This window comes from Phycodurus eques, chromosome 16 (genome assembly GCF_024500275.1).
Source record: "Phycodurus eques isolate BA_2022a chromosome 16, UOR_Pequ_1.1, whole genome shotgun sequence".
In the NCBI taxonomy this organism is placed as follows: domain Eukaryota; kingdom Metazoa; phylum Chordata; class Actinopteri; order Syngnathiformes; family Syngnathidae; genus Phycodurus; species Phycodurus eques.
In genome coordinates, this window is record NC_084540.1 from 21981376 (window position 1) to 21993554 (window position 12179).

Sequence of the window (12179 nt, forward strand, 5' to 3'; positions counted from 1 at the left end):
GGGGGTCCGCTCCTACTCGTACACTTAATGTACCGTTTTATGTCAATTTGATCAGAAGCAACTTGAGTAATAGGAGAATTTGTGGATGAAATGTTTATGGAATGTGTTTTTAGAATGGCGTGGCCAGATCGACTGCTCGATTCTTTTTTGTTTGAAATATACAGTATATGGACGTGTAAGCGTGTCCTTTGTCGTTTTGAACGACATGGCTTGTTCTACAAAGGTGAATTCCAAGTGGCTCCTATTCAAGCGCTCCACGATATTATGTAAATGACACTGTCATCTAATTACTGTGCAGCTCTCGCCGCCTTTTTCGATTTTTTTTTTAATTTTAAAACGGGCAGATGATCAAGGTCATGTGATGGTTTAAAAATACATTTACAATGTGTATGAAAAATATTGTACCTTATTTATTTATTGGACACCTCAACCTCTAAATTGCCCGTAGGCGTGAATGTGAGTGCGAATGGTTGTTTGTTTGTATGTGCCCTGCGATTGGCTGGCAACCCGTTCAGGGTGTACCCCGCCTCCTGCCCGATGATAGCTGGGATGGGCTCGAGCACGCCAACGACTCGCGTGAGGAGAAGCGGCTCAGACAATGGATGGATGGAAGCGGCCGACGACTTGACTCAGTGTCGTGGCAGTTCCACCCAAGTCCTGTTGGTGGCGGTAACGTGCATTTCAAACTGTTCGCCAATGCCACGACTGTCAAATGATTCAAGAAGAAGAAGAAGAAGAAGAAGAAGAAAAACGCTGGCTGCACAATGCTAATGCTAATGCTAACGGCGAAGGAAGACTAGTTTCTTGTTATTTGTCCCACGATACGAGCCAGATACGCAAAAATAAACGCTGTTATATTTGAATAAGTAGCTACGAATTGTATTTTTTAATGTCTTGATTACTCCGCGCAACTTGTCGCGTTTTTTGTGAAGTTAACGGTCGGAAATGAAGTGCGGTCTGCTTCCGCGAGTGACTTGTTTTATTTTGAAATGGAAGGACGGAAATGAAGTGAGTGCTCTCGGTCACTTTACGCTTGCCTTCTCTTTTCTCCCTCAGACACGCACGCCCCGCACACACATAACAGCACACAGAAGACGCTTTTGCTTGGGAAGAAGCGCACAACATCTCTCGCACTCGCAGGTGTCGGCGCTGACAGGACGGGCGAGGAAACAGTCCCGTGTCACGGCGAAGGAGACAGGAATTTGATTTGAAGCTGCCTTCCAATTCGTGCGGAATCGCAGGTATAAATATCACCTCTTCTAATTCAATTCAAGTGGGACTGTGGTGTGGTAGGGAGAGGCGGCGAGGACCATTTGGTCAGACCTAGACTCTCCCCTGGAGGGCTTTCTTCGTCTGTTGGCATTTTCCCGGGAAACCAAGCAAACCAACTTCAGGGACGATGAACGGATGATGATGAAGTACTGCATTGGATTATTGTGTTTTTGCACCCAGCACCACAAACAGGACAGTAAACTGTTGGATGCTCTCAGCATGGAGCCTCATAGGAGCTCTTGCAGTGCAAAAATTAAGTAAACATTTTGTCTCCCGTTGACACCTGACAAGGGAAGTCAGCAAACGACCATCATCATTCCATTTGATCAGTCTCAAAGTTCTGTCTGGCCTGTTGAAATGATCTCTGTGACGTTTTGGAAGGGCTTAAACATTGCCTCGTGTCATCGAACGTGATGGAAATGTATCAAGAGCCTCAGGCAAATCAGTGACTTTTTTTTCCACCCCCAATCGCAAGTTTCTCCCCTTGCATTCTGGAACCTTTTGTCTCGTCATCACCAAAAATGCTTTACCAATGAATCAAACGGTTTTGTCTGCATAAGGTGAACCGTGCGAAGCGTCAAAACAAGTGGCGTCATGCAGGAATGCACATACTGACTTCAGGTGGGCCAATGGACGATTGGAAATCTTGGTAAAGGTCAGTTAAAGTTTCCACAAGGTCTGCCCTGCGAACTGAGGGATAACGTCCCTTATTTCAATCTGCCTTGTCCCCTTGAAGAGCTCCGACAATCACCGCTGTGGTTCTAATACCGTGGCTCCATATTTTGCCTTCTTCCTCTTTGGATTTTTCGTGAAGCCTTGGTTTTCGCACGAGCAACATGGCGTCCCCCCAACGTCAACAACTGCTGCCACACAACACAGAGGTGAGCTGTGACTCGAGTGGCGAGGGCGTCTCAGTGAAGATCGGCAGCAGTGTTAAACTCAAGCACGGAGGCGGGCTACTGGGTTCCATCGGGGGAGGCTTCATGGCAGGATCCAAACACTGCAAGTACAGTATCTCCTCCAGCTGTAGCTCCGGGGAGTCCGCAGTCAAGAGGACATTGGTCAAGAGCTTCCGGTCGCAAAGGAGAGCCCCTCGACTTTTCGAGAGGTCTGCCGGTCACTTCTGGGACCCGAAATTTGACTCGTCCATCCTGGAGGAAGCATGCAGAGAACGGTGTTTCCCCCAGACGCAACGGCGTTTCCGCTATGTGCTCTTTTACCTGGCTTCAGCCGCCCTCCTCTGGGGATTGTACTTTTCCGCCAACCCATCCCGCTGCAACAGGATAGTCTTTTTAATCCCCACTGTATCCTTTCTCCTTTTCTGCTTCTTCCTCTTCCTCCTAACCTTTACTAAGTTCTACTCTCGCTGCTACAATCAAGCATCCCTGCTGCTCATCGTCGTCACCTTCATGCTGACCCTGGCCCCTCAGATCCAGACGTCAAGCTTCAACGGTCCAGAGACCTTCTCTGATTTGTTAGATGCGCATCATTTCAGCGGGCCTACGCAAAACCTGTCCTACCCAAAGATAGTTGAGGGTAGCGCCTGGTCCGCGTGTGTCTCCCCCGTTGGCACCTTCTCGCTCTGTATTGAGGTTCTCCTGTTGCTCTACAGTGTTCTTCATGTGCGGCTCTTCGCTTCTGTCTTACTCGGGTTCCTCTACTCGGTCTTTTTTGAGATTTTGGGCTGGTTCCGTCTCACCCAGACCAATGGCAGTTTGAGCTTAACCCCCGAAAAAGACCTGGATATCCTTCGTTGGTTGGGACCAGCCAAAGCCTTGCTCCACCTGTGCGCACACGCCATTGGTATTCACCTGTTTATCATGTCTGAAGTACGCTCACGCAGCACCTTCCTGAAGGTGGGACAAGCTATCATGCATGGGAAGGACCTGGAGGTGGAGAAAGCCTTAAAAGAGCGAATGATCCACTCTGTCATGCCCAGAATCGTGGCAGATGAACTGATGAAGCAGGGTGACGAGGACATAGGCGACGGTTCTGTGAAGCGATACTCTACAAGCGGCGCAGCTGCTGTCATCGCCAGCCCCAAGAACCATAAACGCAAGAAAACCTCCATCCCTCGAGGTCAGATCATCTTCAGACCCTTCAACATGAAAAAGATGGAGCCCGTCAGCATCCTCTTTGCCGATATTGTGGGCTTTACAAAAATGTCCGCCAACAAATCTGCTCATGCCCTGGTGGGGCTCCTCAATGACCTGTTCGGACGTTTCGATCGACTGTGTGAGCTGACCGGCTGTGAGAAGATCAGCACCCTCGGGGATTGCTACTACTGCGTGGCTGGATGTCCTGAACCCAGGCCCGATCATGCTTACTGCTGCGTGGAAATGGGCCTGGGAATGATCCAGGCTATTGAACAGTTCTGCCAGGAGAAGAAGGAGATGGTCAACATGAGAGTGGGCGTCCATACCGGCACCATCCTGTGCGGCATCCTCGGCATGAAACGCTTCAAGTTTGACGTCTGGTCCAACGACGTCAACTTGGCCAACCTGATGGAGCAACTGGGTGTGGCCGGGAAGGTCCACCTCTCGCAGGCTACCGCCAACTTTCTAGATGACCGCTACCAACATGAAGACGGACAGGTCAACGAGCGAATCGGTCAGAGTGTGGTGGCAGACCAGCTAAAAGGTAGGCGGATGTCGTAGCTTGTTATCGATTGTCCAGCGTGTTGCTAGGCTATAAATTGTAGCGGTGAGTCACTACGGCAGTTTTCATCGGCTACAAATGCATTTGTTGTGTTTGTGGCCTGTATGGCTTTCCCTGGAGGAAAATTCGGCGGAGTCACATAATTGTCCTGGCTTTACCGTGTCCCTGGTGATCTGTTCTATTTCGATCATCACCGCTCCCAACGTGCGCAGTTTCTTTCATCTTTTTAGATTGCGTTATGAATTATTGTAACTGAAGCTTTGCCTTCTTCGCACTTCCTAAATCTTGCTTTGTCCCCAAGTTACCTGAATATTTTATGGCCCATTGCTACCAAATGATGCGTTAATGACTGTTTTGTAAACCTTGCAATATAAGCCGTTATCACCCAGTAGGACCTTTGTACTTGCCCTTTTATTTTGTATTGATGTATTTCTTTTATTTGTATTATTATTATTATTTGTTGTTCTGTTCGGGTGTTAGGTCACGCAGAATGGAAGATCTGTATCCCTTTTACTCCGGAACAGTTTTGCTGTGTCACAGTGGAGTTTTTAAGCTTCCGCTGTGGTTTCTTAGTATTATATTTGAAATTTATTGAGAATCAGAGTCGAACAGAACAAAGTTTCTGGAGGGGAGAGAGAAACAAAGACAAAAGATAAAGCACTAATTGTAAACAGGATGAGAGTAGTAAGTCATTACATTAGCTATAACAATGAAATATTAAATGAGTGTTGCATGGGGCTGTAGTGCTACACCCTGTGAGGGAAGAACAGGACAAGATAGAACAGGACAAGGACAGGAGAAGAAGCTTGCAGGCAGCAAGAGTGGTGGGATTAACTATGTAAATGATAAAAGTCTACAGGACGAGAGTATAAGTGAGGGGATACACAAGCGATTTGCATATTCATGAGTTATTTGTCGCAGTAAGTGTGTGGTCCCACCCCCAGTGAAAGAGTCCCAGGGGTGTGGCTGAGGTCGCCAATAGAGATGCGGGATCGGGCCCAGGGATCCACCCGAGAGCAGCCCGGCCGTCGGGACACGTCCCACACCGAGGGACCCGGGGCGGTCCGCCGGCCCCACCGGGGCGCCCCCGATAACTGGCCACCCAGTGGACCTAATGCCACCCCCCAGCTAACCCCCCAAACCCACACACCGCCACCACACCCCGGCCGAGTGATTTTTGGGCTTCCATCTTCCATCTCAGATTAATGAACAACAACAACTTTTGCGCTTGGTACCGTTTTTTCCCCACTTTTTCCACTGAGGATAAATGTCTTGGACGGTGTTATCAGCCTCCCGCCCCCGTACTTCTCCCCCAACATGTCTTAAGATTTATCCTCTCCCTGAAGATTTGCTGAGCCGGTGCGAGAGCTGGCAGTCAGGAGGGAGGTTTTTTTTCATGTGTTGTAAAGAAAATACAAATCCATCCACTGTCTCGATCAACCGGCGTAAATCCCTGCAGTCGGGATTGGAGTCCGATCCCGGTTTTACCGACCGAGACATAAATTACGATGATGACCTATACTCTGCGGCCTCATTTGGTACACCTTCACATTTAGAGAGATCCAGAAAAAGAGATGATTTCATCCATTTTCTATAGCACTTATCCTCATTAGGGCCGAAGGGTGAGCTGGAGATGATCTCAGCTGACTTTGGGCGACAGGCGTGGTACACCGTGAATTGGCTACCAGCCAATCGCAGGAGTAAAAGCGATGCATAAACAAATTCAGCCTTTGCAAGATAATGCTTGGTTTTCATTGACTTCAGAGTCTCTTACTGATCCAAATCAACAAATGTCATTTTGTTTACCTCAATTCAATACAGTAAAGCCTCGCTATATTGTGGTTCAGTTTTTGCGGTCCAGGTAGTTCGTGTTTTTTTGGGGGGGGGGTTATCACAGTTGTTACTATATTTTTTTTATACTGTTTGTACACTATTTTTGTGTTATCCATTGCTCTTGCTCTCTCAATGTATTGTGTTTAAACGTGTTTGTGTTGTTTTAAATGTGTGTTTAAAGACCCTAAAAAAAGAAGCACTGTAACTGTCATAAAAACATACCTAGAGTTTATTTTACTTGGGTATTTCTGTTTCGCCGATTTTCACTTATGGCGGGGTGGTCTGGAACATAACCCCCATGATGGAGAGAGGTTTACTGTATTTAAAAAAAAAAAAAACAACATTGTTGTGTTAGCTATTTGTGGCTTGTCATAGCCGAGAATGAGATGCAACTGTGTGTGGTCAGTTGAGTTTCACCCGTGTTGGCAGTTAAAGGTTGACCCGGGACGTGGTTTGACACAGACACGGAGAGTGCGGCTGTGTGGTCACTCATAGCAGTTTGACAGTACATCTCGGCCAAGAGTTTTGTTGGCAAGTGATGTGGTTATTTATTGATTTTTGTGGGAAAACTGTAAAATACTGTAAATAGTTGTCAAGCAAAAGATTCATGATGTTTTGATTGCTTTCTCAACATCTTCGCATTGCAGCCAATGCGATGGTGTTTTTCTAGCTGTTCTGTTATGACCCGTGTCCTCATTGTCTCTGTTTGGTCAGGTCTTGAAAAAAATCATTTTCCCGGGGAAGTGAGTACATGCAATTGTGTATCTCTGTGTCCGTCCTTTGTTCTTAATGTAGACTGATGCCACCTGTAAAAAAAAAGAGGAGACTGTCAGCATGAACTTGTTTGGCGATGACCAAAAACAGCCTTGCGATTTGAGCCATGACTCATCCAAGCAAGCTTTGTTTTGACATTAGATTAAATGGTTTGGATGCTGTTGTTGAAATCTGTAAACCAATTAAGAGCATCTGCTATTTGTTTCTGGACAACCTATAATACTTTGGAGGCTTTGTATTGCCTATTTGAGAACTCCTCTGCATTCTCAGAAGTAGTATAGTTCAGTTCACTACAATATGATTTGAAACCCCTGGCTCATTTTTCAATTTTTCTTAAATTTTTTTTTTAGGTGTGCAGATTATTATTAGCCAAGATAAACACCAAATAGCAGGGTTTTGATCATCTTGGTTTGCCTTGGAATGCTTTATCCTGATCTGGATTTAGGCGAAAAAGGTTGGTTCTAGTTCCTTTGACAACTTTTGAATAAAAACTGAACCAAATTGAAACAGGTTTGATGGCACTTTTCTACTGCACGGTTGTTCAGATCAATTCACGTCGGTTAGGGGGAAAACCATGATGAAACTTTAAAAACGAGGCGACGACGAGAAATAGTACTGAGTAAATAGTACTTTGTATACCTGATTTTGCAAATTGAAATTGAAAAAATTGGAGCTGGCCTGAGCACAGAAGGTTTTGTCACTCGCTTTCATGAACAAAAAACTTCATAGCCCAAATATAAGTTGTGATCTTATAAGCATTTTCATTTATTTATTAGAACCTGTCAGCTCTCCCGTTTAATTTGGCTAACTCAAGTGCGAGGACGATCTCACATTCCCTTTGAATTTATATGCGTGACCTTTGCCGGCTTCATTGCTGGAGGAGTTTCCCCTTCCGACCGGCTCGCTCCTCGCTATGGGAGGCCTCTAATTGGACAAGATTCAGTATTATTCATATTAACGGGATTAATGCTAGCAGTGATTCCATCATCATAGATCATTCCACACTTGGCCAGGTGCCAGACTTGCCGCTGTTTTATTTACATGGAATCAAGCTGATCATGCCGATCATGAAGCTGTCATGAGTGTTCCTTTCCGATCACACGGCATTTCAGAGACTCTTTCAAGGCCGTCGGTTGTGCAACCAATAACCTTGAATGTTCTGCTCCATAAGAAGAATGAACTGTGTCCTTTCGCTTTGACTCTATTTTTGTGCTTTCGGGACACACATTCATATCTGTTCCCTTAAGGTGTAAATGTTCTCCACTGGGATGTACTGTCAGTCATTTATTTGCCTCAGGCCCATTGAAGATCTTTCTACATTTGGTACTGCCCGTGAACCTCACACAGATGCAGTTCCACTGACACAGACCATCTTTTTGTCCAACACCATCAAGGTATTAAGAATCCCAAACACACAGTCTGGCGAAACTGGGAGTTGAACCACGATTAGTCTTTTGTTTGCCAGATGTCCGCTTTACCCCTTAGCCATAGCAGCCCCACATCTAGAATTGTGACAAAAAAGCTTTTGGGAAGTGAGCCTGTGGGGAATCATCCATTTTTTCAGGTCACTGATATAGGAGGTGAGCGAGAGAGAGCCTGACTTGCCAGCTCTGTTCGACACGTTTGTAGAGCATCTCAAAGGAAAGGCGTCCTAGTTCATTTTCCTACGTTACGATTTTGAAGTGGAAAACTAACCGTGCCCAACCCAAGGCAAGTGGAGCTGGCACTGTGCAGTGGAAAAGGGGAATCGGGGTTCCAGCCTAACCCCTGATTGATTGAGAGGCGTCTCTCTATACGTTCACACATTATAGTGCAGTTTCCATCTGTACTATTGAGTTCCCGTTGGTATGCACGAAGCCTTCTGGGTGTTCGATGGGGTAGTGTCGTGCTCTAAAGTGAGTGTCGTACTTCTTAGAGGATTGGTGCATACGGACAAAAAAACAGGGGTAAGAAACCCTAATTGTTGGTCTACTGCTATCCTGTCTGAAAAACTGTGCAGTACACTAGCACTGCATAGTATTATATTCTAGTTGACGCCAGGTATTTGTTGTAGCCTGCAGCCGCCACTCTCCGCCACGTCAAGCACGTATCACTGGGCCCGAGCAGCCGTTTAAATATTCCATGCTATGTGTTTGAGGGGACCTTGCTTGGAGGGTCCTTAGGCCAAAGTACAGTATGCACTTCTGGAGGATGCCTTGTCACGCTCCATGAACACGCACGGCGCCATTACGGGAAGGGTGGAACGCTCTACAGAGAGTGGCCGTGAGGTGGATTTATAGAGCTGCAGCCATTTAGTCTTGCTGCAGTGTCGCACTGTTGGACTACCGTACTCGCGTAGGGGCGGGGGGGGCTTTGTTTACATTGGAAAAGATTTCTCATCAGAGGGTGTTGGGATTTGTAAGGATCAATTACAATCACTTTAGAATTGCTTTGTTCGCGCCCCACTGAGCATTCATGTATCGATGCAGACCTCTCCCAGCGCCACTATTGGCACTATGTTGAAGTGTCCTGTCTTTATCTAATGTGACATGGAAGAAGGTGCCCCCCCCCCCCAACGTCGCCGCCGCTTTCTGTTTTATAAGAGGCGACATGCCTTCAGAACAAATGCAGCACGTGGACAATGTGAAGCAGAACACACTACTCCTCGTGAGCTGTGTTGAAGATATACTTATTTACTTTTTGCATTTGCAGATATTGGCTTTTAATGCTGCTAATTGTTCTTACACAGTCGCTTTGCACGTCCGGTTTCATGAGAGTGTAGTTTTGGAGATTGAAAACGGAAACCTTGAAAAGATTCTTTCAGTTTTTGAGATCGGCACCATTTCTGTTGTCATAATGTTTTATGATGGTGGAAATCAAAGGATGTGCCTGCCAGTAATTGCGAACATGTTACTGCTTGTAACGCTCATCCAGTGAAGAGCACATTTTCTTAATACTACTGTTCAGAGCGGCGTCGCATTAAAATATGGCTTTTTCCTTCATATCATATGTACGCAAAGGTTTTCATCCACATGTCCCTCGTGTTCCATCATTGACAATGGGAAATATTGTTATTTTGTAACTATTGTTTTAAAAGGGATGGGAAAACCTCTCAATGTTCTGTCGAAACTCAACGTTTCAATGCAATTGTTGTTTAGAGCAAAGTAACGTTGGCCGAATGAGTTTGATCATTTCTTGAGTCCTTCTTTAGCGGGCAACGAGTTGAGAGTGAATCAGTAGGATTTCTGAGACAACACATCTCGGGAACTCTTAACGATAATTGATTAATTATGCCCATCCCTGGTTTTTTTACAAAGAGACATCTCCAGTTACCGGCCCGGTACGCAAAAAACAGCAGTTTTGGAGGTCTACCCGAATAGGAACGGTTTGACGATGTTGTCGTCTGTACGTGAAAAACGTATTTTTACTGTCGAAAAATGTGCATGTTTTTCTTAACGACAGGTTTTGATGTCGTGCTCATTAGCTCCGAAATGTTCTCTTCCATCAAATGGGTTTGTGTTAATACGCCTACATTTCTGAATATCCGTAGCTCTGCACTCACTCCATCTGGATGCTTGAATGCATCAAGAAAATCCCGGCCGCACTTGTTGTTGATCGCATGCAGGAAGTCGGCAATCAAGCAAATGTACGAGTTCTCACATTTGCATAGGCGCTCGTACGTACAGTATGTACATAGCATAGTGACTTTGATGGTTTTTTTTGTTTTTTGTTTTTGCTTTTGTGACATGTCAAACAATACAACAACAACAAATAATACTGAGAACAGGCTTTTGACGGCAAAATATATTATCTCCAAATATATAATTCAAAATCCAGAATATGGCAAATTATGCGCAATGTAAATACGACAAAAAATCCTCAATGCACTGAATCCACAATAGGTTAACTGTGATATAGCGAGGGGAAAATGTAATCACTAATGATTTATGTTGTCTCTGTGATTCATTACGTTGCCATTAAAAGAGACCTTTTTTTAATTACCGTATTTTCACGACCATAAGGCGCACTTAAAAGTCTTAAATTTTCTCCAATATGGACGGTGCGTATGTGTGCACCGAGTTCCAACATCTATAAATGTTGTCGGCACCTAGAAGAGACACGCTTACGAAGCACAGTTTAAACTGCAAGCTATCAGTTACGCGAAGGAACATGGGGATCGAGCAGCCGCGAGAGAATTCAAGATCAACAAATCCGCGGTTCGCAAGTGGAGGAAGCAGGAAAACGAGCTTCGCCAAGTCAAGAGGACGAAGCTGAGTTTCCGCGGGGGGAAAAACAGAAAAAGAAAACGCGGAAACAAGGCGAGGTGGCTCGAGTTGGTCTTCCAACTTTAATGAGCAAAGAACAGCCGGGAGAGCGTCTCAACTCACCATTAATAATAACTCTGAAATTTGATGGATTCGTGGATGAGGATTGATCAAAAAATAACGTGTGTACATTGTTAAATACTTCAATAAAGTACAACCGTACTCAGTTTTGCTCCCGCTGCCTTTTTAAAAACATTGTTTTAGCGTGCACGCATGCTACCGTGTGTTTTAAGCTAGCATATGTTTTACCATGCCTGCGCCCAATAATACGGTGCGCCTTGTGTGCGCGTGTGTGCGTGTGTGTGTGTGTGTGTGTGTGTGTGTGTGTGTTAAAGACAGAAATAGACGCTGTAACTGAGCCTGCGTCTTACGGTCGTGAAAATACGGTAAGTCAGACAATATGAGCGCTTTGCTGGTATGCAGCCTAAATGGGACGACTGATGCCTCACCATTTCTCTTTCATATAAAAACACCGATTGAAGGTCTGCTTTTCGTACTCAAGTTGAAACGTGCCACGGCAGTATCTCATTAAACCTTGAAACTGTGAAAGAAATGTGACCAAATGTGCCGCTTCCTTTGTCCGACGTCGCTATCTCCCTGGCGCACTCGCCACTCGGGCCTGAGCGCTTTTTAGGCAGCGTTTAGTTGAGCCGTACATGTCGCCCAGCGCACCTCGCGGCCTTGAAGATGCTCGCCGGATAAATCGCTATCATGACTCGTTGACGCGTCCTAAGCTTTTCTCCTTTTGTGATCAAGGGCGCTGAAAATGTCGCTGTACACACACACACACACACGCACACACGCGGGAGCTTTTGCTGATCGTGATGGATGGCTCTGGCTCTGGCTCTTGCGGTGACACGTGCACACACACACATCCGTAGAAGCCGCGCACCCACTCACCTGCACACATTCACTTCCATTCTGCACTTCGATGTCAACTCCCACGCATGCAGCCCCACCCTGGCAATGTTTGCGGCTTCGGTGACTCATTAACGCGCACGGCAGGAAGTGCACGTGTGTATGAGCGTGTGTGATAAATGGCCCTGTGAATTATGAATGAGGAGAGATGACGGGGGACCGGTCCACCCTGAAGCCCGCTCGTGCGTTCGCCACGCACGGATCGACTGATGGTGTTTGCACAGTTTGTGCTTTGCCGTGAATTATTTTGCAGCAGAGAAACATTACGTGTGTTGCCGCTAGCTGCGCGGACTGCATTTCAAACCCTTCGCCCTCTTGTTTTTCTTTCGGTGTGTTCTTTCCATCTTTTCATTCATTTGGTGTTGATTATGTTGTTGACCGGGCACAAAAGCTCAGATCGTTAATGGAGTTAATCATTCA

At 45.9% G+C, this 12179-nt stretch overlaps 1 protein-coding gene across 2 annotated transcripts in view; it reads left to right on the forward strand.

Moving 5' to 3' along the window:
- The first annotated feature begins 583 nt into the window (after positions 1-583).
- The window catches only part of LOC133414441 (adenylate cyclase type 9-like), a 35527-nt gene continuing 23931 nt past the window's right edge, over positions 584-12179 (forward strand). The window contains exons 1-2 of one of the 2 annotated variants that reach the window (XM_061699792.1): positions 584-669; positions 1057-3912. In XM_061699792.1, coding sequence (XP_061555776.1) covers positions 2109-3912 — 1804 coding nt within the window. In that variant the 5' untranslated portion in view covers positions 584-669; positions 1057-2108. Of the gene's footprint in view, positions 670-805; positions 3913-12179 lie in introns of those variants that run through there. The other variant, XM_061699793.1, reaches the window with a different exon arrangement.